This window comes from Rhinatrema bivittatum, chromosome 6, assembly GCF_901001135.1.
Source record: "Rhinatrema bivittatum chromosome 6, aRhiBiv1.1, whole genome shotgun sequence".
NCBI classification, from domain to species: Eukaryota; Metazoa; Chordata; class Amphibia; order Gymnophiona; family Rhinatrematidae; genus Rhinatrema; species Rhinatrema bivittatum.
Genome location: NC_042620.1, coordinates 48978177 through 49004845, shown reverse-complemented (window position 1 = coordinate 49004845; position 26669 = coordinate 48978177). Strand labels below are relative to the sequence as shown.

Genomic DNA, 26669 nt, shown 5'->3' with positions numbered 1-26669 from the left:
GCCTTTGGAAGGGGGGATACAGAGGATAATGAGAAATATGGATTTAAGTGTGTTCTGATACTGGAATCTTAAAGGCAATTTGAAATAAGTATATTTTTAAAGATTTCTTTAAATTGTTGTGAATTTGGTATCTGACAAAAAGTTCGGCAGAGAATTCCAGATGGATGGGCCAGCTACAGAGAAGGCTCTTTTTCGTGTAATGTCCAACCTTGCAAGACGGACTGAAGAAACATCCAGCAAGTTTTTTGTTAAAGATCTTAAATGTCGTGTCGGTTTATGAATTCGTAAAAAGGAGCATAACCAAGTTGAGGATGGATTGTAATAAGTGAGTGAATTATGGTCAATGTTTTATATTGAATTCTAAATTTTATGGGAAGCCAGTGAAAGGAACAAAGTATTGGAGTTATATGGTTTCTTAAAGAGGTACCAGATAGTATACGGGCAGCAGCATTCTGGACAAATAGCAGAATCGGGTAAGCCCAGATAGAGTGCGTTACAATAATCAAGTCCTGAAAACACGAGAGATTGAAGGACTGTACAAAAATCTTGATAAAATAGCAGGGGACAAAGTTGCTTTAACAAATGCAATTTGTAAAGTGATTTTTGTTACAGCAGAGATGTGTTGTGTCAATGACAAATCAGAGTTTATCAATATTCCCAGGTTGGATGCTTGTTTTAGAATAGGGATGGATAAACCATTTATTGAAAAATGAGATGGAAGACCAGTTGTAGGATTACAAATCGATGTTAGGTGAACAATTTCTGTTTTAGAGGGGTTTAGTTTTAAACGGTTATGTGATAGCCAGATACTGAACGTATTTATATATAATATAACCAAAGATAAGGTGGAAGACCATGATGTATTGTATGGAACCAAAAACTGAATGTCGTCCGCATATATTTTGAATTGAATATTTAGGGAGGAAAGAATTTGACAGAGAGGAAGCAGGTAGATGTTAAAAAGAAGAGGGGACAGAGAAGATCCTTGTGGAACACCGGAAGAAACTGTATATCGATCCGATTAATGATTACCAATATTGATTTGTTGCATATGGCCTGCTAAATACGATGAAAATCAATTTAGAACTATCGTGGAAATGCCTATGGATTTGTAAACCTGATACAAGAATCTGACATGCGAGAAGACTTTATACCTGCTCCAGGGCAGGCATAAAATTTTACAGGTTAAGAAGTGCGCCTCAGGTGTACAGGGATTTTTTGCATTGCGGGGTAATAGCTAATAGCCTCATCTACAGGGCATTTACATGTGTTGAGCGCTATCAACATAAAAACATAAGAAATGCCATAGTGGGTCAGACCAAGGGTCTATCAAGTCCAGTATCCTGTTTCCAACAGTGGCCAATCCAAGTCACAAGTACCCAAACATTAGACAAATCACAAGCTACTAATTACCGTAATACCAGTTTATGGATTTTTTCCTCTAGAACTTATCCAAACCTTTTTTAAACCCAGTTACACTAACTGCTGTATCCACATCTTCTGACAGTGAATTCCAGAGCTTCTTCCATTTGTTTTAAATGAGCTATTTACCAACTTCATGGAGTGCCCCCTGGTCCTTCTATTATCTGAGAGAGTACTTAACTGATTTACATTAATCTGTTCAAGTCCTTTCATGTCATCTCTTCTCCAAACTGAACAGCCTTAACTTCTTTAGCCTTTCCTTATAAGACAGCCATTCTATTCCCCTTATTTTGGCCACCCTTCTCTGCACTTTCTTCAGTGCAGCTATATCCTTTGAAATACAGTGACCGGAACTGCACACAGTATTCAAGGTGCGATCTCACCATGGAGCGATACAGAGGCATTATGACGTTCTCTGTTTTATTTGCCATTTCCCTTCCTAATAATTCCTAACATTATTTGCTTTTTTGATCACCACAACATGTCTTTTGTTTTTTTGAACGCACTGATCCCCTTATTGCATCGTGGGTTATGCATGCAAATCCAAAACGTGCGTCTAACCGCTCGTTGTGGGCTAGGCTGGGTGCACTTTATTGCATCGCCCCCTTGAGAGTTATTGTCTAGCAGGACACAAACTCTGCAGGCTTACTATAAGTATAGGTGCTGTGTGTAATCTTCGTACTAGATAATAAACCACATTACACTAACACCTGTCTGCAGTTGTTATTCTATTCATTCTGGGAACTGAACTCAGAACCAAACAGTGAATACCTGTTTCCCCACAGGAGCCTGGGAGGGAGGAGAAGTGTGAAGAACTCCAGTAGGCAGGACTCAGCTTAGATGCAGGCAAATTTTAGAAAACATTTTTGTTCCTACTCAGTAATGAGGTCTTGTCATTCCAACATAATGGACCAGACCCCCGAGAGCATGTGCACGTGCCAGTGCAGCAAACAAAGAAAGGACAAGTCTGCCAATAGCGGTGGCCTTGCTTGATAAATACCCAGATCTAGTCCTCTTCCATGTTTATATAGTGCTACAAGATCCTTGCAGCACTGTACAGACACACAGAAGAGAAAGTCCCTTCTCTATAGAGTTTACAATCTGGGTAACAGATGGACAATGAAAGCAAAGGGCTAACAGTCCCCAATGAAGCACCGTGGGAAACAGTTAACCTTCAGCAGCTCAGTTCAGCAGCTCAGTTCCTATGTTGCATAAGCAGAAGTCCACAGGAGGCAGGGGGAGTGAAGGCAGGCAGACAAGCGTGTTTGCTTGGAAAGAGATATGGCTGTGTGACACACACACACACACACCCCCCCCGGCAACAGTATCTCACCCCAGATCATCCTTCCCGATGTCTATAGTCCCCCATTCTCTTCCTATTCAATTTTCTCCTCTTTATCTCTGTCACATCCCTCTGCTCTTCTTCTCTTGATCTCTCAACTCCTAACCTCCTATTGCTGCTGCTGCTTGCTACTTCTCATCAGTCTCTGCTGTAGGCCTCTATGGGCTGCTGCTCCCTTTCAATCACTACTCGTGTCGCTGAGTTGCCAATGCCCTTCACGGAGGCGTTTCCGCAGCTTCCTCTGGCCCACCCATGCTGCTACTCCTTCAAGCTGCCATGGGCCAATATTCCCACCAACCATAGAAGCTGTCGCTCTAACCTGCTGCTTCTGCCAGTTCACCTGGGTCTGTGATCCCACTGGGCTGTCTTCATCAAGCAATTACCAGGCAGGCCAAATTCTGAGCAAAAATATAAAATTCTGCAGGGAAGAGGAATTCTGCAATGAAGTAGATTTCCTCCAAAAGTATGTATTAGTACTACCATAAATGTACCAACACTAAGTCACATACAGAAAACAGGATTTTTTTTTCTAGCTCAAGGAAAGGTTTTGGGGGAGGAAATCAAATCCTGCTCCAAGAGCAAGTTGTTCCTTCTGCCAAAAGACAGAACAAAACTAAAGCAGAAGAAAAGTTCCAGGAAGGTCAACCCTGCCTACAAATTTCATTTCGTCTTCCTCTATTGGTCTAGAGCATTATCTTAGAGGCTACTGATCTGACAGGGAAACCCAAGGAAAGATCAATGCTCCTAAAATTAAAAAAATGTTTGTACCATTGCACCTGAACGAAAGAGTTTTGCGAAGAGATTACAAGGTTGCATATTAGAAGATCCACCAAATGAATTAAATCATGCTTACCAGCCACATTAACTTTTTCAACAGCTCCTAAGCTGGGAACAGCGGTGGTGGTGCTGTTAGTAGAGTTGGCGCCAGTGCCATTAATTACAAGGTTCTCCACCTTAGACTCTAACTTGCCAATACGCTGCAAAATATTGTCTAATAAGACTGCAAGGGTCTTCTTCAGATCTGTAACAGAATGAAAAAAAGTACGATTCAATTACTGAAAGCGTGTGATCCCACTTTAATCAAGCATTTTCTGCTAGCTTTCTGTCTTTTGCTTTTCAATTTGCTGATACACTTCATGTCTGCTAACCTCACAGACTTTGAGAAAAAAAGAAGCTGGAACTGCAAACACACCCTACTGAGACTGATCAGGGCCAATTTTTAAAGTGGTCAACGGAAAGCAACTGCTTCTGCTTCCAAAAAAAGCCCACAATTTTGTTTGTGCAAAAGTTGCAAGCCATGGTCAAAGTCATAGGTGCTTGCGGGATAAGGACACCACAGTCAGAAAAGAGGCTTATTGCAAACACAGGGATTAAAACAGAACTACTAGTTCCAAATCCTCATCATGTCTTTGTATCTAATCTCCTAAACTGGGTTTATTTCTAGGCTGTTTGTTTAACCAAACCTATTTTAATTCTTACATTTCTACGAGTTTAAGAGATAAAGCAGAACTTATGATTAGGCCTAAATACATTTCAGTAGCTCATTTGGGTAGTTCTGAGTCTCATGACTCATTCTGTTGAAATCCACTTGCTTTGATTGGTTCACGTGCCACACCAGGAAGGGTTGAAAGATATAAATAAAATACACAAAGTATGATATGCATACAACTCGAGACATTTACACATTACACAGTTTTAAAAAAGCATTCATTTTATTAAAAAAACAACATGAAAAAAAGAGGATAACCGCAGCAATTAAAAACCGGCCTCCAAAAGCAGAGTCCACAGCTTCGTTTTGGGTATGACAACCGTCTCTTATGTCAAGCTTTATTGCCTATTTTGTGTGTCATGTTAGCTAGCTTCTCATGCCAATCAGAGTAACAGTAATGGGAATCTAACAGTAGGAACAGGTCTCATGAACTTCTCACACCATGAACAAAATACAAACTCAGAATGAAATCAGACTAATGACCTAGTTCAAAAGACAAATATAGTAGAAATGCTACTCTAAAGTACAGATATAGTCATAGGCTGAGATTATTATATAGCTGGAATATTTTCCTTCTAAACACAGAGCTTCTGTTTTTTAGATTCTGGATTGTAATTTCCTTTTTTTATATATATAAAAAATGGAGAGCCAACTGAATGGAAAATATGTAGTAAGCCTGTGATTTGAGATGCAAATAAGACCCAAAGGTTTTGTATAATAGGTTATGCAGTATTTTCTAAGTGCCTAAAATTCAAGCCATTTAGTGTCTGTGTGAATACCCTTCTGGAAGAAGCAGGAGAAAAAAAATTGGCAATGGAATTCAAAAGATACAGGATAAGCACAGAGAACCCATAGAGACAAGACGACAGAAATGAAGCACGTTACGATAACTTTCACAGAGCAGCTACAACCCAACACCGCAGCATCAGGGCTCCAAAAAAGCATGGGGAGGCCAACACGGATGGATTTTGGCTATGTCAGGGACAGATATGCAAGAGGTCTGAAAGATCAGATGGAAGACCCAAAGGAGGTTGGAGAGAGAAAGGGGGGAGGGGTTTGGTATTGGGTTGAATTTGGGAAGTTTATATGCATGTCTTCTCTACTGGGAAATCCATCCCTGCAGTAAGGCATTTGAAAATTGGAAAAAAAAACGCATTTTGGAGAGCTCAAGCACTTTATATTAAGGTACATAAGAAGCCACTTAATTAGGATAACAAAATTAGGCCACGTTCACAGTTCTTTCAATTAACCATGTATGCAAGAATATTGAACTACTTGGTATGCAAGCACTACAGCAAACTCCTTATTGCATATATCACACACACAAAAAAAAAAAAATTCCAACTTTAAAATTAAGACCATATTTGATCTTACATTATTGTGATTAGTAATGGCACCCTATACCCAGGATGTTTTACAACAAAGTACAAATAGGTACAAGGAGTCCCTGGCCCAAGAATCTGCGAGTAACATTCATTTTCCTGTAGAGAAATGCAATGCCGTAACTGCAGGTGGAGTTGTAATCAAAAACCTAAAAAAAAAACTCCAATAAACTCAGAAATCTGAGGTAACTATAACAAAACCAAAAAACCACACTACACTATTCCTCAGTATATTCTTTTTGTCATTAAATCAGCTATTTTTGTATGGGAACAACTTTAAACCAACAAATAAGTTGTGTATCCTTTCTGGTCAACTTTTATTTAAATTTTATCTCATTTGTGTATATCCATTTTTTGTAGTTTTTTTTTTACTTTTTTTTTTCTTTAAAACACAGTCCCAACCCATGAAGATCCTTAAATCGGGTCACATCCAAACACTAGATCTCATTTCAAAAAAATCTAATGAGAGCAGCTTTCACTTATCTTTTTATCCGGAGCCCAATTTTACTCACAACCCCGACATGGCCATGTTTCAGTAAACGATCTGCTTCAGGGGGGTCCACAAGACCTTTCAAAAAATGCTCTCTATTTCCATTTCTATCATGCGTCCCGAGTATAATCAGCTTCTCTTCATGATTCCTTCATAGGACCTTTAAACAAGGTGTCCAACTGCTCTATTCTTATACGTCAAACAAACGTAATGATGTAATCAATTACGTCTGGGAATACCAGTTTATAACCTCATTTAATCCATCTGGATGAACAGATCATAATTTAAAGATCCAGAACTGTTCTCGTTTAAGGGCATAGTGAATATCGCCTCCACGGGATGACAACTGTAACATTTCAAGAATAGTCCACCAGAAATCCTTAAATTGATGTCCTTTGTCAATACAGCGGTTAACCAATGGAGCTGTCAATTTTAGAGTCTTAATGCAGTTCTTGTGTTCCAAGAGACGTGTCCGAATTTTTCTTTTGGTTCGTCCTACATAAATCAAATTACAAGGACATTGTAAAACATACACTACATGTTTTAAATTGCAGTTTGTAGTTTTATTCAAAAAAAACAGTGTATCTTGAACCGGGATGTTGCCATACAGCTTCAACCAAAGCCAACCCGCACACTTCACATGTGCCACAGGGGGCATTCCCTTGCACATGTCCGTCAAACTGTTCTTCAACATCAGGTTTCAGGCAAGCCCTCACAATCTTATCCTGTAGATTACGATTTCAGGAAAAAGCAAACTGGGGGAACTTATCCAGACCTGGGTGGAGAGATAACATACTCCAATGCTTCTGCAAAATTTCAATGATTTCTTTTATTCAATTACTATAATGTAGAACACATGTAAGCCCGTCCTTCTCATGGCTTGCTTTGTAACCCAAAAGTAGCTCCATATTTGCAAATAATGCCAGTTTGAAAGCTTTCTTGACCACAGAGCGGGGATAACCCCGTTCCAAAAACCAAGACTTCATGCTTTCTGATTGAATTTTAAATTCTGGAAGAGTAGAACACAGCCTCCTAAGCTGCAAAAATTGACTAATTGGCAGGCTGTCTTGCAATTTTTTGGGATGACAACTGGAGTATTTCCAAAAATGATTTCGAACTGTCTCCGGTAGAGCGTTTTCAATCTATCACCTTCCCTTGTTATTGTGATGTCAAGGAATGCTATCTAGAATACATGATATTTTAAAGAAAACTTTAGTTGGGCATTCTGCCCATTCATCCATAGTACAAATGCTTCAAGATCCTCGCAAGAACCTAGCCAAATGAAAAAAAATATCAATATAGCACAATAACTGCACTCTTATCAGCTTCAAGGAAGGCAGAAGCGTATTTTGTCACCAGCATCAAGGAAAGTATCCTGAACTTATCTTTGTCTCAAATGAAATTGCTATTAAAGCGAAATGAGTAAAGGAATTTAACGCTATGCTTTGGATAAATCTCAAATAATTTTAGTAAAAGCAAAAAATATTAAAAAAAAATAATTTGGCACCAGTGGTGGTAAGACCGATGATTAAAGATGATCCCATAAGATGCTGAAGCACGGGGCAGATTAGCCCCAAATACCGCGGGATGTTATGAAGGTCTATAACACAACCACACCTGGCATATTTGGCAATGGGATACTGTATCGAATAATGGCAATTTTGTAAAAGTTAACAATCTAATCGTTGATGTGGTGCTCTATTATATATCAATATAGCACCGCCATAAATGAATTTTATTAAACTAATGGGATGGATATAACACTTCTTCGAAGTGAGCCACGAAAAGTTTAGCAATGTCCGGGGCAACCGGGGCTCCCATTGCCACTCCCTTCACTTGGAGATAATACTGTCCCCCTCAAACATGAAAAACTTTCTGAATAGTACTAATTCTAAAAGGAATACCAAGAAAGAAGTGGGTACCCTATGGGGATGTTCCCATGACTCTAGAATCTTTTCCATCAAATCATATGCTTCATTTTGGGAAAGGTTTGTATAGAGCGCCTCCACATTGAGGGCTGCTAAAATGCACTCTTTTGGTAAAAATGGCATTTTGTCAATCAGGGCTAACATTTGTGTAGTATCTTGAACAAAAGAGCTGTGTGATGTACAAATGGTTTCAAAAAGTAGTCCAAAAAGTTAGATAACGGTTCAAGAATAGACCCTCTACTCGCTACAATGAGTCGACCTAGAGGAACTTTTGGATTCTTATGGATCTTTGGCAGGGTATACAATACTGGACCATAATGCACGAATCTCTCTATTAGTAAGAAAACATCATTACACAGAATACCCAGAAAGGTTATTAATCTGATCCTTGATCTCCCTGGTTGGATCCCCAGGTAAGTTGACAACAAATCTCTTGTATATAATCAGATCTGTTCTGTAAAACAATTGCTCCCCCCTTATCGGTCACTTTTACCACTATTGCATTATCAGCCAGTTCTTTAATTGCTTTCTGTTGTACTTTTGACCAATCCTTCGCAATAAATTTATTTTTAAAACTCATTTGATGTTGTAATACTTCCATATCTTAGGACTAACTGCATAAATGTAGCGATTATGGGGTCAATCGGCCTGGGGGGGGGAACCCATCTTGATTTAGGTACAATAACAGATTGATCAATCCCCAAATGATCACCAAAAAATACCTTGATCTGAAGGGATCGAAAGACATGATATAAATCAATTCTCATTTGAAATGAGTCATAGGAACTCTCCGGAACGAAAGACAATCCTTTTGCCAGGGCTTGCACCGTTGCATCACTGAAAGATTTAGTACCGCTGTTGACTCCGGAACTGGGAGTGTGTCGTCGGTCCATCCCAATCTGTTGACCGGTTCCTGGGTCCGTCCCACTCGCTGGCCTGGGTTTGGACTGAACTCTTGCCTGCATGATTTTTGTTGTATCCTAAAAAGGATTATTGCTATTGAATACTTTCAATGAGCCTCCCGCCGGTGGTTGTTCCAAGCCATCATTCTTCTCATCCTCACTTGTCGAAGTGAAGCTGATTATACTCGGGACGCATGATAGAAATGGAAATAGAGAGCGTTTTTTGAAAGGTCTTGTGGACCCCCCTGAAGCCGATCGTTTACCGAAACATGACCATGTCGGGGTTGTGAGCAAAATTGGACTCCGGATAAAAAGTGAAAGCAGCTCATTAGATTTTTTTTTTAAATGAGATATGGTGTTTGGATGTGACCCAATTTAAGGATCTTCACAGGTTGGGACTGTGTTTTAAAGAAAAAAAAAAGTAAAAAACTACAAAAAATGGATATACACAAATGAGATAAAATTAAGTTGACCAGAAAGGATACACAACTTATCTGTTGGTTTAAAGTTGTTCCCATGAAGGTCCTACAAAAATAGCTGATTTAAAGACAAAAAGAATATACTGAGGAACAGTGTGGTGTGGTTTTTTGGAGTTGTAATCAGTTATAGGCCTGGTGATTTTTCCCAAAACACATTGCAAAACACTTTCCTTCAATTGCCTCTTTTTTTTTTTTTTTTAGGTTTCAGAAGTTGCAGATAAATTTCTACAAAGTTAAATAAAACTGCTGTTTGAAGAGACTGAAAAGGGAGGGGGAGGGTCCCCAATGCTCCCAGTATAAAGACAAAAGGAAAGACCAGTAGCAAAAGGAGCTCTAATAGCTGTACTGATCAGGGAACAAAACCGCATGTTTTCTGCAGGTTGCGATACCTTCTATTGCATTGACAGATGATGCCGTAAAAGAGCTTTGCTGCAAATGTCTAAAGAAGTAATAGCATGTCTCATGGCTCACCAGGGACCTACCCCCATTATTTTGTGCAGAAGATGGGATGCAGATTCAATTTACTAGCACATTCTATTTACAGAAACAAAAAAACTTTCCCATGGAAATAATGCCTGCACCATGCTTACGAAAATCAAAACAAGTCTGCCTTATGACTGTTCTTACAAAAGGAACTCACTGTATTTAAGTGTACGAATTCACATTAGCTCGCAAACAATGCAAATCTACAAGCGAACAATTCTTTACGTCTGAGAATTCAATCACCTGGGTTCTGTAACAAGTTAAATAATGCATCTGGGGATCATTTAATTTACATAGTTTGAACCAAAGTTTTGAATACAATTTTAATGCAGTTTCACAATAAATTTCAAGAATAAATATTGAAAAGGCAAATTTTGTCAAAGACATATTCCTGCAACCAGCCGGTGGTCCTCTGGCAGTGCTGTGTGCTAACACTTGGTCAGGCCTGGGTTCGATTCCTGGGTCAAGTCGGCTGGGGATGCTCTGGAGGCAGCGTTCAGAATGCCCAGTAGCAAGGAAGGGCAGGGGGGAGTAATAAATCGTGTAATGATGATGCCAGTCACTGGTTTTGGGGTCCATGATTGCACGACTTTCAGCCGAGGACCGTCGCTCCAACGACTGGAATAAAGTATGTTGGCAGGGGATATAAGATAGGAAGAAAAATACCCGGTCAGTTGCAAACGAAGGCAACAAGGATCTCAACCCTTCTTCCAAAGAAATAAGAGGAAATTCCTGGGCGAGAGAGCACGAGAACAAACTTATTCCTATATCCAAGATAACCCAACAAAGGAAAAAAAAAAGGAATAACTGAATAAATCCAGATCATAACAAGAAAGGGTAAATCAAGTCACAGCAGCAGGCACACCAGCCTACAATCAATTAGAAGAAAAAAAAAAAGTTTATTCTGTCCGATTGTGCATTCCCTACTCCCAGCCCCAAGAACATCCAGCAAGATAGAAATCTTCATACTGACCAGTACAGCTAGTTCTTAATACTGTACCCAAGGAGCCAAAGGTTAGTTAATATCAGATACATAGGAACAGGATCTACAGGTCTAGCCTTATATTCCAGAAAGCCCTCAAGTTGCACTGGGTCAAAAAAGAATTATTTTCGCAAGACAGCAAGCAAAGTACTTGGAAGAAAACTGAATACTTCATGCTAACAGTGATGACAAGTGTTTTATCTAGGCTGTCTATTGATAGATGCGCTTCTCGTGGTGAATCCTCAGCCATTTCAGGGCATTCAGCAGAGGATAAATAATACATTTTAGCTGGATGGAGAGCTGCCTATGGCATATTCAGATTTCTTGGAGGCAGTGCTTGAACATGTCTGTAGCTGGTACTAACAGAAGTTTAGGAAAATCCTGACCTCAAGATTTCCTTGAAGGACCTGGTTATTTTTAAATAAAGAAGAATTCTATGCTTGAAGCAGGGATATCTGACCTTGCAAAGAAAGAACATTTGTTATCACTGTCCTTCAAATGACTTTCCAGATTAGAAACCGGAGACTCAGCCACACTAGCAACAGTACATAATTTCTGTTCATGACTTGAAACAGATGCTTCCAGTTTCACCATAATCAACAAAATAAGTGACAACTGATGGAGAGGTAAGGACACTTCTTTCCCAGCAGGCTGCATGAGCTGAGGAGGTGGCATCTGCTGCACCAGTTCCACCCGACATCCTGGCCGGCTCTGGAGAAGAGAATTAGTTGCAGGAATTCTTCCTCCTGAAACTGTTCTATTCTGGGGATGCCTCTCCTCTGGATGCGCTTTCATTTGAAAAGACATTATGTCATTTAAAGTCTTATTTTTTTAAATTAAATGATAGAAAATGAAATGAAGTTGTGGGGTTTTTCCTATCATTTTCTGTGCATGCTATCTGCAAATAATGCGCACAGATCCCTCCCCCCCCCCCCCCCCCCACAACAAACCTTTTAACCCAAGAGGAGGGGGTAGCTCCTGAGCCCCGATCACCAAGGCAATTTTGATAAGTCGGGGGTGTCTGACAGCCAGGGGGGTGCTATTCTGTTAACTTGTTTTCAATAAGTCGTTACCATCATCATGGCTTTCTTAAATGCTGAAAATTAGCAGAGACTGGAAAGGTGCACTCCCTGGAGTACACAAAATGCTCAGGCATTTTTTCTTACATGGCATGCAAATGTCCAAAATGTGCGTATGAGAAACAGACAAACGGGGGGAGGTTGTGTGACTATGCGAGTGACAGTGAAAAGCGTTTGTATGTGAAGAAAGGTTATTCTGTGTACATGTGTGACAGAAGCAAGAATTGTGGGCGATTATTTGTGCGCGTGGGGAGCTGTGTGTGTCCTCTTCTAAGAGGTAGATTATATGCGCGCATGTGTGAAATTGCAGCTTTGAGTATTTTAGAGAGCTTGAATTTGTGTGCGCATATTTATATGCATTAGTGACAGATACAATTTGTGTATGTGTGTGTCTGAAAGGCAGTGAGTTTGATACAAATACTCCATGTATCTCCTAGCCAATTTCCATCTGGGGACCTTTTCAACTTGCCTGTGTAACTTCCCACTGCAGGTCAATTTACATGTGTAAGCTCTGCTGGACAGGAAAAACATCCACTAATGTGAGCTGATACAGAAGTAGACAACATCCTACTGAATTCAATGTTGATGACACGGAACTTAAATGCATAATTTTCTTAGCAAACAGAAAATTGTGTGCAAATCGAAGGGACAAGAACAGAAATCAGCATGCACTAGAATTTACCATCGACATATGGTGTTTTCCAGAGTTTTCTATAAAGACACCTAAAAAAAAAAATTTAATCTAATTTTGACAGGGTCTATATCCTGCAGAAAAGTCAATGGTCAGAGTATAGACAGTTTCCCAGGTCACAAGAAACACAAAGATGTCTTTTCTAGATTATAAGCATGAAGGAATAAGGCCTGTCCATTACTGTATGAGTCTGTACAGCAATGAGTATATCTAATATGCACTATGCAAATTATGACAACAAAATAAAAATATATAGCCCTAAGAGATACAAAGACAAACTGAGGAGATTGACATGGCCCTGTCACAGAGCTATAGAAAGCAGGGAGTCAGAATTCTGTGGGTCTGGTCTGTGATCTGGTTAAAGAGGGAGGAGTTGCACAAGAGAAGGTGCTGTCTAAGAAGGCCATGGAGATGGAGTGAGCAGCTTGGCCTACAAGCTGGCGTTGCAGGGAGTCTGTAGTGGAGGTAGCTTAGAACTAGCAAAACTGTAAGTGCACAAGACAAATGGATGGATGAGAAACATTCCAGGTTACTAAAGGAGCTAACATGGTCATTCATCAAATCGCGTTAAGACCTCGTCATGCAATAAACACGCAATGTCATGCCATCTGTATGCAAATTTGATGAGTAAGCAAAAGCTAGCTTTTATGCAAATTAGGGACGCCTAACACAAATTGCAAAAATTTAATGCACACTAACAGGATTTAACGTCGGAAATAACACCTTTTTTGGTATGGTAAAGGGGAGGGAAGTTTTTATTGCGGAATGGCTGTTATTGCAGGTCGAGGCTGCGATGATGACTAATATCGCAATCGTGAAAATGAGGGCTTTGCTCACACACACACACACACACATACACAGCCCTGCTGGGCCAAATAAAATACCTTTTCTTACCTGCCCTGTCTTCCAAAATTCCTGATTCACTGGTCCAGTTACATGATGGAATCCGGATTTACATGTAGGCGCTTTCAGCCTATTTGATACCAGGCACATATATACGCGCCTATGTTAGATTACATACACGTGTATGTACGAACACAGCACCAATAGTCTGAAAGTGCCTACATGTGTGCCCTATTTGATATGTGCGCACATGTACTCGCAAATCCCGCTTTCATCACCTTTTAAGGATGGGATGGGGTAATGTGGATTTGTTCTAGGCTGCGGGGGGGGGGGGGGCAGGTTGAAAGTGATACATTACAGAAGGACCTTGCAAGACTGGAAGATCGGGCATCCAAATGGCAGATGAAATTTAATGTGGACAAGTGTAAGGTGTTGCATATAGGGAAAAATAACCCTTGCTGTAATTGCACAATGTTAGGTTCCATATTAGGAGCTACCACCCAAGAAAAAGATCTAGGCACCATAGTGGATAATACTTTAAAATAGTCGGCTCAGTGTGCGCAGCAGTCAAAAAAGCAAACAATGTTAGGAATTATCAGGAAGGGAATGGTTAATAAAACAGAAAATGTTATGATGTCTGTATCGCTCCCTGGTGAGACCGCACCTTGAATACCTAGTACAATTCTGGTCGCCGCAACTAAAAAAAAAAGATATAGTTGCGATGGAGAAGGTACAGAGAAGGGCAACCAAAATGATAAAGGGGATGGAACAGCTCCCCTATGAGGAAAGACTGAAGAGGTTAGGGCTGTTCAGCTTGGAGAAGAGACGGCTGAGGGGGGATATGATAGAGGTCTTTAAAATCATGAGAGGTCTAGAAAGGGTAGATGTGAATTGGTTATTTACACTTTTGGATAGTAGTAGGACTAGGGGGCACTCCATGAAGTTAGCAAGTAGCACATTTAAGACTAATCGGAGAAAATTCTCTCTCACTCAACGCACAATTAAGCTCTGGAATTTGTTGCCAGAGGATGTGGTTAGTGCAGCTGGGTTAAAAAAAAAAAAAAAAGGTTTTGATAAGTTCTTGGAGGAAAAGTCCATTAACTGCTATTAATCGCATCAGTGACATGGGATCTTCTTAGTGTTTGGGTACTTGCCAGGTTCCTGTGGTCTGGTTTGGCCTCTGTTGGAAACAGGGTGCTGGGCTTGATGGACCTTGGTCTGACCCAGCATGGCAATTTCTTATGTTCTTACACGAGAAGGTAAAAATGGTAAATGTGTATTTTTTTCCCCTTTGGAGTGCATTAAGACATTGCACTTTGAAGGTTTGTGTATTTGGTTATTTTGGCACGCTGATGCCATTGCCAGTTTATTCCCAGTTCGCCCAGTCTAGGGATAGGACTTCCAAACCCTCCTAGTTTTTTTGTTTTCCTTTCCTCTGTTAGTCAGAACCCATATTAGTCCGCTGACTAGCCAAGATTTTTTGCATGGCAGTAGTTAAATTACGAAGTAGGTGACCCAGGTGCGTGCCTGTGCACTCAAATATATCGGTGCACATTTGTTGGCTTCCTCTACATGCCTAACTCCGCCACTTTCTTGATACTTTTCACACGCTAACATAGCGGGAGATACGCACGTATTCAGGCGGCTTTTAAAACTTGTTCAGTGCGTATCTCCCGTTTCGGGTGTGCGATAGGCTACTGCATCGCACACTACAATAAGCTGTTCTGCGATTAAAAGAAAAAAAATCACCACAGGGTACAATATTTAGCTACGCAAAGCGGATCTAAAAAATTTGCATAACCACAGCCGGTAATGTGCCATATTCCCATGATAAAACAATTTGATGAATCTAGGCCTAAGTGAGGTGCTGCTGATCGTCCTGTTCAATAGAGCCTTGGAAAGAGTAGTGGTGCTGCAAGATTAGAGAAGGGCAGTTTGGGTTCTGCTTCACAAAAACAGGGAGGAGGCTGGAAACTATAGCCTGGATAGCCTGGGAAAATTAATTGAGACTCTGACGAAGGAAAGGATAGTGAACTATCTACAATTCACAGTGGATTGCAAGATCTGAGGGCAATTTTTTTTTTTTTTTTTTAAACCAGAGGAAGGTTGTGTCAAATGAACTTGATTTTTTGATTGGGTGATTAGAGAACTAGGAAGTTTAGTCAGTGGTGTTCGGGAGGAAGGGGGGAAAAAAAAAAAAAAGGACAGGGACTGTTTCTCCTTAAGAGAAACAGTTGGGAGCTATGCACTATTACAGCTTGAGCAATTTATCTTTCAATAAAGTAGATAGAAAAGAACAAAACAACAAAAGACCTGTCACGTATCAATGCATTTACCTGATGCAGGTGATTCTACATCAGCTGGCAGAAAAAAGAAACCTGCAGTATAGCCATGCCCACATCTTATTTTCCTACTGGCATTTTTGAACTCCCAAACCCAGATGTGATTCTAAAAATATCTTTCAGTTTTTTTTTCCTTTTTTGCTCCTTTAGTATTTTTTGGTAAATATTTGAGTGATGTCTTTCCAGATGTCTCTTCCAATCGAAAGACTAAACTCAGCTTATGGCAGAATTTTGTATTGGGTTGATGTAAACTTTCAAAATGGCCAGCAGCAGCTGCATAAAACTAAAATGTTCCTTTTGCTGTTCCTGTGGCTCAGCCATAAGACAAGTACTGGCTCAACCTCACCCAGCAGCATCCACCCTAGACAAAGCGAAACTAACCTTTTGCCTTGAGTGCTTTTCTCCTCCCCACACATCCTGTCGTCTGCCATCCTTCCCAATCTCCACACACACACACTTAGAAATTCAAAACAGACTGAGCTTATATAACCAACTCTAGAACCAAGAACGGGAAGGCATGGAAAAGATTACATTAATAAAAATGGTTTTCCCACATAGTTAAAATGAGGTACGATGCTGTGTGGATGTTTTTCAGCTGCAGGAACTGGAAGACTACTCAGGATTGAGGGAAAGATGAACCGAGCGAGCAAGGATCCCTCTGTACTTTTCTCCTCCCCACATGTGTGGGGAGGAGAAAAGTACAGAGGGATCCTTGATGAAAACCTGCTCCAGAGCGCTCTAGATCTCAGACCGGGGCGACGATTCACCTTCCAACCAGACAAGGGCCCTAGGCATACAGCTAAGAACACAGGAGTGGAGAAGGCCTGCAATTCCAAAATGCATCTCACAGAGCAGATTGCTACCAAAAAAGTAGTTTTTAATGACACGTCATTAATGAATGTTTGCATTTTGGAATTGCAGGCCTTCTCTGCATGAGAACACTACTTAATAAATTATCCTTATTTAGTCACCTTCCAACTAGTGCCGTCATTCCTTCTGAAGGTTGTGTCTCCCCCCTCCCGAATCAGTGTTGCTACCAGCCTTCAGAAAGGAGGAATTTAGGGGGAAGGACAAAAGACTACACCTACTAGATGTGTACTGCGTGACACTAAGGTACTTCAAGGTGACAAATCTCTTTAGGAAATCTGATAGGTTGTTCATGCTGTTCAGTGGGTCATGCAAGGGACAAGCAGCCTCCAAGGTAACGCTAGCCAGATGGAAAAAAGAATCAATCTCCTCAGCCTCCATGTTTAGTGCTCTAAGGACCAAGTTAAGATACCACTGAGGAAATATCAGTCTGAAGGGTGGTCATATTTATTTATTTATTTATTTAGCGTTTTTCTATACCGGCATTCATGATTAGAAACCACATCATGCCGGTTTACATAAAACAAGGGGTGAGAACAAGAAACGAAAAACAAGTGCAAGGAGAACAAAAGTTACATTACAACAGGGTCTTAAATACATATACTTCACCCCTTTTAAAGAGAGTGCACTACATCTGGATATCCTGCAACCTGGGTACCTTTGATGTGGCCTCTTTAACAAGATATGACTTCCACTTGTACCTTCAGTAAATTGGGTGTTAAGCTTTTATCCAAGGCTTTTCTGTAAGAAAGTCCAGGATTTGTGGGATATTTAAAATTTCATGGGGAGGTTTATGCTTCCAGCAGAAGGCTTCAAACAGTCTCCAAACTCAAATATATGCTAAGGAGGCTGAGCTCTTATGTGCTTCCATCATGGTTGCCACTACTGTCTGGAATATCCTGTCTCATAGCCGTAACCTTTCAAGGGCCAGGCCATAAGATAAAATGGAGATGGGTCTTCAAGTGGTACTGAACCCTGCCTTAGCAATCCCTGTTTTCTAGGAAGCAGTGGGGTCCCAGCTAGGAGCCTTATTAGGTCTGTATACCAAGGCCTCCTTGGCCAACAGAACAACCAGTATCACCTTAAGGGTGATAATCTATCTCCTCTATCACTTTTCACATCAGGGGCCAAGGTGGAAATACTTACAGGAGCCTGCCCCTTTGGCCAAGGTTGGATTAAAGCATATATCCCACTGGATCCTGCTCTTTCCACTGACTGAAGAACCTGTCTGCTTTGCTGCTAGCTCAAGTTGCTATTAAGTCCTCAGCTGGCAGTCCCCATTGTTCCAATACCAACTGGAAGGTCTCCTGGTTAAGCTCCTATTCTTTTGGGTCCAGCCTGTTTCTGATGAGGAAGTCTGAACATTTTTAGGTAACATTCAGTCATTGGCCAGATTGAAAAGTTAGCTGGATAAACTTACCCAGTTAACTTTGGAGGGATGTTCAATAGTGCAGCTACACTATTTAACATAGCCAGACATCTAAAAGATAACTGGATACAGCAAATGTTGCTTACCTTTAACAGGTGTTCTCACAGAACAGCAGGATGTTAGTCCTCACATATGGGTGACATCATCAGGATGGAGCCCAATCACAGAAAACTTCTGTCAAAGTTTCCAGAACTTTGATTGGCCCCTACTGGGCATGCCCAGCATGGCACTAACCCTGCAGCCAGCAGGGGTCCCCCTTCAGTCTTATTTAAAAGCTACAGGCAGTGCCAAAAATAAAATAAAATGTTACGAACCCAACATCGCGGGGCGGCGGATGGGTTTCGTGAGGACTAACATCCTGCTGTCCTGTGAGAACACCTGTTACAGGTAAGCAACATTTGCTTTCTCACAGGACAAGCAGGATGGTAGTCCTCGCAGATGGGTGAGTACCGAGCTGAGGATGTCCGAACATGCACCAAATGTACCCAAAGGTGTGCAACAGGCACAACTGGGGTGGAATTTGGTAGAGGGCATCCGGAACCCTAACAGGCAGGCGGAAGGGTGTTGGTACGTCACGTTGGAAAAAGGTTACGGAGGACAGATTGGCCGAAGATGGAATCCTGTCTTCCGGCCTTGTCCAAGCAATAGTGGGCTGCAAAGGTATGGAGAGAAATCCAGGTGGCAGCCCTGCAAATGTCAGGGAGCAGCACCGATCGCAGGTGTGCTACTGAAGTCACCATGGCCCTCGCAGAGTGTGCTTTAACACTGTCTTGAAATGGAATGCCCGCTTGCTGATAGCAAAAAGATAGCAGTCCGCCAACCAGGAGGAGAGAGTCTGCTTACCCACAGGTTGCCCTAATTTGTTAGGGTGGAAAGATACGAACAATTGAGTGCTCTTCCTGTGGGCAACTGTACGGTCTAGATAAAATGCTAGAGCCCGTTTACAGTCAAGGGTATGCAGAGCCTTCTCTCCTGGATTGGAATGGGGCCTGGGAAAAAATGTAGGTAGTATGATGGATTGATTGAGGTGAAACTCCAAAACTACCTTAGGTAAGAATTTAGGGTGAGTGCGGAGTACTGCCTGGTCCTGCAGAAATTTAGTGTAAGGCGGATAGGTAACTAGGGCCTGTAATTCACTAACTCTGCGAGCTGAAGTGATTGCCAAAAAGAAAATCACTTTCCATGTGAGATATCGAAGTTCACAAGAGTGAAGAGGCTCGAATGGTGGTTTCATGAGCCGACCCAAAACCAGATTAAGGTCCCAAGAAGGGGCCGGAGGACACAGTGGGGGCTTGAGGTGAAGCAAGCCCTTCAAAAAACGTGTTACGAGGGGTTGAACTGATATAGGAACATCCCCGAAACCTTTATGGAAGGCGGCTACCGCACTGACAGGCATTCTGATGGAAGAAGTCTTTAGACCTGATTCTGATAAATGCCAGAGATAGTCCAGAAACTTCGGGATTGGACAGGAAAAGGGGTCAAGGGACTGAGAAGAGCACCATGACGTGAACCGTTTCCATTTGTAAGAGTAAGCTTTTTTCGTGGAAGGCTTCCGTGAAGCAATCAAGACACGGGAAACTGGTTCAGAAAGGTTAAGTGGCTGAAGGATTAACCTTTCAATATCCATGCCACCAGGGACAAGGCGTGAAGATTGGGATGGCATAGGCACCCGTTGTTTTGAGTGATCAGAAACGGGTCCGTTCCTAAGGGAATGCGCCTGCGAATGGAGAGATCCTGCAGTATTGGAAACCACACTTGTCGTGGCCAGTGAGGTGCTATGAGGATCATGGTTCCCTTGTCCTGACGTAACTTCACGAGAGTCTTCGAGAGAAGAGGAAGTGGAGGGAATGCATAGAGCAGACCGGCTGTCCACGAGAGGGAGAATGCGTCTCTGGGCTGAGAGTGTTTGCTGCGAATGAGGGAGCAGAAGGACTCTACTTTGCGGATTTGAGGAGACGCAAAGAGGTCTATCTGAGGATATCCCCATTGTTGGAAGATGGAGTTAGCCACCAAGGGGTTGAGAGACCACTCATGCAGCTGAAAGATGCGACTCAGCTTGTCTGCCAACACATTGTCCACTCCCAGCAACCAGGTAGCCCTGAGGTACATCGAATGGGAGAGAGCTTCCGCCCATATCTGTGCAGCTTCTTGACACAGAAGGAAGGAGCCCGTGCCTCCCTGTTTGTTGATGTACCACATGGCTACCTGGTTGTCCGTCTGAATCAGGATAACTTGATTTGAGAGGCAATCCTGAAAAGCCCTGAGAGCATCTCTCATTGCTCGAAGCTCCAGGAAATTTATTTGGTGTTTGGCTTCCTTTGGAGACCAAGAGCCTTGTGTCTGCAGATTGGTCACATGGGCTCCCCAGCAGAGGTTTAGAAGCATCGGTGGTGAGAGTTATTTGAGGGTCTGGAGCCTGAAAGGGGAAGCCCTGGAGGAGATTGATCTGATTTTTCCACCAGGCGAGAGACTGAGTGAGTTGGTGACGTGGAAAACGGTCGACAGGGGCTGAATGGATTGAGTCCATTGAGACCTTAGAGTCCAGTGCATGAGTCTCGTGGCAAAGCCATTGGTGTGACATGGACTGAGGACGCCATGTGTCCCAGGAGGACGAGAAATTGGCATGCAGTCGCAGAGTGCTGAGACTGCAGCTGGTGAGCAAGAGTTAGTGCTCGTTGTCGAGGCAGGAAAGCCTTTGCCTGCAAGGTGTCCAAGTCTGCCCCAATGAACGACAAGGTTTGAGATGGGACTAAGTAGGATTTGTCGTAGCTGATGAGAAATCCTAATGAAATTAGAGTGTGTAAGGTTAAATTGAGGGACGACAGAGCAGCTTGCTGAGTGGGAGCCCTGATTAACCAATCGTCCAGGTAGGGGTAGACGTGAATACCTTGGGTTCTGAGGAAGGCGCGACAACTACGAGGCATTTTGTAAAGACTCGTGGTGCAGACACTAGGCCAAATGGAAGCACTCGATATTGATAGTGCTTGGGGCCTATTAGAAACCTCAGGTATTTGCGATGAGATGGAGTTATCGCAATATGAGCATATGCGTCCTGGAGGTCCACAGAGCAGAGCCAGTCTCCTCTTTGTAGAAGAGGTAGAAGCGAGCCCAAGGTGACCATCTTGAACTTTTCTCGCTGGAGGTACTTGTTGAGGACCCGTAGGTCCAGAATAGGAAAAACGCCTCCCGATTTTTTGGGGATTAGAAAGTACCGGGAATAGAACCCTAGGCCGTGCTGAGAGTATGGTACGGGTTCTATTGCTTTGGACTGGAGAAGGAGAGAAGACCTCAATCCAGAAGATTGATGTGATCGGATGTTCTCCACATCAGTAGAGGTGGGGAGTCCGGAGGCATGGAGAGAAAGTTCAGATGGTAACCCTTAGCAATTATTGCCAATACCCACTGGTCTGAAGTGATTGAGTGCCATATGTTGTGGAAGTGGCACTATCGACCTCACACTGGTATGTGAGGCAGTGGAATTTGGCTGCTGCTCTCTAGGTGAAGTCAAAAACCTGAAGCAGGCCCTGGTTGAGGAGCTGCTTGTGGCTTTTGTTTACGTGTTTGACGAGACTGCGGTTTTTGATAAGGTCTCGTGGCATGGGATCTGGTTGGTGGCGGGTAGGACTTATTTGGGCGGAAGAAGGACTTCCTAGAGTCCTTCCTGAAGGGCTGTTTTGAAGAGAAGTCGGAAGGCATCAGAGAGAGCTGTCTTAGGGTCTCATGATGGTCCTTTAGTTCCGTCACCGTCCATTGAATCTGTTCGCCAAACAGATTATCTCCGACACAAGGCAGGTCGGATAACCTGTCTTGTAATTCCAGGCGAAGGTCAGAAGACTTGAACCAGGCCCACCTTCTTCCTGAAATAGCAGCTGCAGATACTCTAGTAGAAGTATCAAAGATGTCATAAGATGTTCTGATCTCATGTTTGCCTGACTCAAAACTCTTGTTTACTAGGGTTTGTAATTGTTCTTGAAATTGCTGAAGGAGGGAGTCCGAGAAGTCCTCTATCTGCTTAAAAATGACTATTATATTGGGTCATATAAAGCCGATAGGTGGTAATCCGGGAGATGAGCATGGACCCTTGGAAGACTCTGCAACCAATGGCATCTAGGAACTTCTGTTCCTTGCCAGGTGGAACAGAAGAGTGAGGCTTCGACCTATTTGCTCTCTTCTGTGCAGACTCCACCACTATAGAGTGGTGATCTAACTGTGATTTCTGAAAGCCTGGAACTGACTGCACCAAATAGGTAGTGTCAACTTTCCTGTGGACTGGAGGAATGGAGCCAGGATGTTCCCAGTTCTTCTTCAAGAGATCCAGATGAACTTGGTGGATAGGGATAGAAGTGATTACTTTAGGGGCCATCCAGGAATTGGAGCAACTCCATCATCTGGTGCCTATCATCCTGTTCAGTCTGCAACTGGAAGGGAACCAATTCAGACATTTCCTTCACAAAATTTATAAAAGGAGAGGTCCTCTGGAGGAGAACAGTTCCTACTTTCAGTAGGTGAAGGTAAATCATTGGTGTCTGGAGAGGAGTCATCAGTCCAGGTATCATATGGATCAGCACCTTTGCCTCTAGGAAATAGAGGGGGATGGACTGGTGAGATACCTGAAGGTCCTGGGTCTAGGCTCCGAAGGAATCTAAGGAATTATCAGAGGCACCAATGAAGGCATTGAAGGCACAGGCACAGGCATCGAGGGCATCGATGGACGTATCTGCACCGAAGGCTGAGACAGAACTCCCGAAGGAGGAATGCAAAATGGTGTTTCTTCTCTCGATGACAGAGTGAGCAGGGAGGGCACCGGCGCCATCAGTGACCCAGGGTTCATCGGTGGAAAAGCGGCTATGAGCGCTTCCATCCTGGAGAACAGCGGTGCCAACACTGCTGGAATCGGGTCGGTGATCGGTTCCGCAGTCGGTACCAGTGGGACCTGGAGTCATTGCATCACCTTGTCGATGGCCTCCTGAACCATCCGGTCCAGTTCTTCTCCGGAGACCTGGAGCAAGCAGCCCCGGCTCCGGAACAGAAGAGGGAGGCAGAGGTATAGCCAGAGGGACCTCCATTAAAGGCGGAGTCACGGCTCCCGATCCTCTGTCGGGTGAGGGTTCCCTCGGTGACCCGGTTGCAGAAACGGTCGGTGCCTTTTCTGGACGGGGTTTCTTTGACAGTGGCTCGGACGATGGCGAGGTCGATGATTTCGCTCTCTCGATGGTCTGAGACTTATGGTGTCAATGGCGATATTTGTCCCTGCAATCCCCTTGGGCCTGAGGGGGAGTAGAGAGTGTCGATGGCTGCGAAGTCGTCGATGCTGGGTGGTCACTGGCCGATGGTCAATGCTGGTTCGAAGTTGATGGTGCCGGCTCTGACGACGTCAATGCAATGGACAAGTCGGGGTTTGAGCACGGAAGAGAAGTTCATCTTCTCCATTCTGGCCTTGCGACCTTTTGGTGTCTTTAGGGCACATTTGGTGCAGGTCAAGACATCGTGCTCGCGTCCTAGACACATTACACAGACTTTATGAGGGTCTGTGATAGACATGGTACGGGTACAATCCGGGCACAGACGGAACCCTGATGCCATGGCCATGGAAAAAAAACAAATCGAGCCACGGTACGGTCGACAGCCAGTAGGCCGCGAGGGCCAAACTCGATAATAGACTGAAAATGGGTAAAAACTTACCGGAGTACCGCGGTCTGAAAAAAGTTAGAGAAACCCCTGTGTGGCAAATTAACTTTTAGTAATTCTGTGAGGAAAATTCCTGTCAAGAATCTCTGTAGAGCTCCTTTACCTCAAGGCTACTGCTGCATGGAAAAAAGAAGACTGAAGGGGACCCCTGCTGGCTGCAGGTTAGTGCCATGCTGGGCATGCCCAGTAGGGGCCAATCAAAGTTCTGGAAACTTTGAAAGAAGTTTTTCGTGATTGGGCTCCATCCTGTGATGTCACCCATATGTGAGGACTACCATCCTGCTTGTCCTGTGAGAAAATAAGTTTATCCAGTGCTTAGGACAGCTCTTTATCGGAGTTAGATGGATAACTTAGCTCCTCCCAGAAATGTCTCATCATTATTTGGCTAAAACGTTTAGCCATATAAGTGCCCAAAATATTCAAAAGTTGGCTTTTAGCCAGATAAATTGTAAGTTATCTGGCTAAATGCTGCTGAATTGAGGATATTTTAGCCAAAAAAAAGCTTTCTTCAGAAAGTGGAAGAAGGATCCATCAGAAGAAAAGAGGAAAAAGCATAAATATTGGCAAGTTAAGTGAGAATTTGAAAAGAAGTTGGCAGTAGAGGCAAAAACACAAGTCTTTTTTAAAATATATCCAAACCAGGAAGCCTGCGAGAAAGGATCGCGGATTTGAAGAGGCACTTAGGGAAGAAAGGTTCATCGCAGAAAGACTAAATGAATTCTTTGCTTTGGTGTTTACTAATGAAGATGCTGGGGAGATAATCTGGAGACTGCTTTCAAAGGTGATGATTCAGATGCACGAACCAACTCACGGTGAAACTGGAAGATTTAAGTAGGCCAGACTGACACCCTGAAAAGTAGCAAATTCACCAGGTCCAGTTTATGAAAACAAAAAAAAAAAAAAAAAAGAAATTTTAGATCTATTACTAGTAATTTTTAAACTATCATTAAAATCGTCCATTGTACCTAAGGACTGGAAGGTGGCCAATGTAAGCCTGATTTTTAAAAAAGGCTCCAGAGGTGATCTGGATAATTATAGACCAGTGAGCCTGACTGCCAGGAAAAATTGTGAAAACTATTCTAAAAGACAAATCACAGAACATATAGATTCACATGGTTTAATGGAACCGTGTCAGCATGGATTTACCCAAGGGAAGTCTTGCCTCACAAATCTGCTACATTTTTTGAAGGGATTAATAAATGTAAGCCGATAGATGTAGTGTATTTGGATATTCAGAAGGCGTTTGACAAATTCCCCCATAAGAGGCTTCTAAGAAAATTAAAAAGTCATGGGATAGGAGACCAAGTACTTGTGGTTTGCAAACTGGTTAAAAGACAGAAAACAAAGTAGGATGAAATGGTCAGTTTTCTCAGTGGAGGGGAGTGGACAGTGGAGTGCCTCAGGGATCTGTACTTGGGCTGGTGCTTTTTAAAATACAGTATTTATAAATGATCTGGAAAGGGGAACAACCAGTAAGGTGATCAAATTTGCAAATGACAAAATTATTCAGAATAGTTATATCACAAGCAGATAGTGAACAAATTGGATCTTGTGAGACTGGAAGATTAGGTGTCTAAATGGCAGATGAAATTTAATGTGGACAAGTACAAGGTCATGCATATAGGGAAAAATAATCCACACTGTAGTTACATGTCATGCTTATTTAAACATTTCTATTCCTCTAGTGGTTATCCATGCTAGTTGGCTTACAACATTTCTTGCTAGGAGTTATCACCCAGGAAAAAGATTTAGCATCATACTGGACAATACATTGAAATATATGCTGCAGCGATTAAAAAAAAGCAAACAATGTTAGAATGATTAGGAAGGGAATGGTGAATAAAACAAAGAGAAAAAAAAGTTATAATGCCCAAGTACTGCTTCATGGTGAGACTGCACTATGAGTATTATGTTCAGTTCTGGTTGTCGCATCTAAAAAAAATATCTATATATCTCTCTATCTCTCTATCTCTCTATCTATAATATATATATAGATATAGATATAGATATAGATATAGATATATATATATAGATATATATATAGATATATATAGATATATATATAGATATATATAGATATATATATATATATATATAGATGCACTGGAGAAGGTACAGAGAACAGTGACCAAAATCATAAAGGGGATGTAATGGCTTCCCTATGAGGAAAGATTAAAGAGGTTAAGGCTATTCAGCTTGGGGAAGACATGGCTGAGGGGGGATATGATGGAAATCTATAAAATTATTAGAGAACTAGAACAGGTTAATGTAAATAGATTTATGCTTTCAGATAATACAAGGACTAATGGCACTCATGAAGATAGCAAATGGCACATTTAAAACAAATCTGAGAAAATTCTTTTTCACTCTGTGCATAATTAAGCTCTGGAATTCATTGCCAGAGGATGTGGTTAAAGCAGTTAGCTTATCTGAGTTTAAAAAAAAAGGTTTGGACAAGTTCCTGGAGAAGTCCATAAACTATTTCAAGCTGACTTAGGAAATAGCCACCACTTATTACCGGCATTAGCAGCATAGGATTTATTTAATGTTAGGGTACTTGCCAGGTGCTTGTATGTTAGATTGGTCACTGTTGGAATCAGGATGCTAGGCTCGATGGTCCTTCGGTATGACCCAGTATGGTAACTTCTTTTACCCCCTTATTCTCTTGACTAATCAAATCTCCTCTGCTGGCTAACTAAATGTAATTTTTAACACTAACTCATGAATTAAATTATACCTACCTTGTTATTTCATGGCTTTAATCAATCATTTTGCCTTTTGTATTATTGGGTCCCGATTTGATAGGGTTTCATTCATGACACCGTTTTTGA

The 26669-nt window shown here is 42.1% G+C and overlaps 1 protein-coding gene across 3 annotated transcripts in view; it reads right to left on the bottom strand.

Moving 5' to 3' along the window:
• The window catches only part of MGAT5 (alpha-1,6-mannosylglycoprotein 6-beta-N-acetylglucosaminyltransferase), a 422238-nt gene that overhangs the window by 281456 nt on the left and 114113 nt on the right, over positions 1-26669 (bottom strand). For 2 of the 3 annotated variants that reach the window (XM_029605355.1, XM_029605356.1), the window contains exon 3: positions 3618-3785. The exons of the other annotated variant lie outside the window; for it this stretch is intronic. In XM_029605355.1, coding sequence (XP_029461215.1) covers positions 3618-3785 — 168 coding nt within the window. The remainder of the gene's footprint in view (positions 1-3617; positions 3786-26669) is intronic. 3 annotated transcript variants of the gene reach the window in all.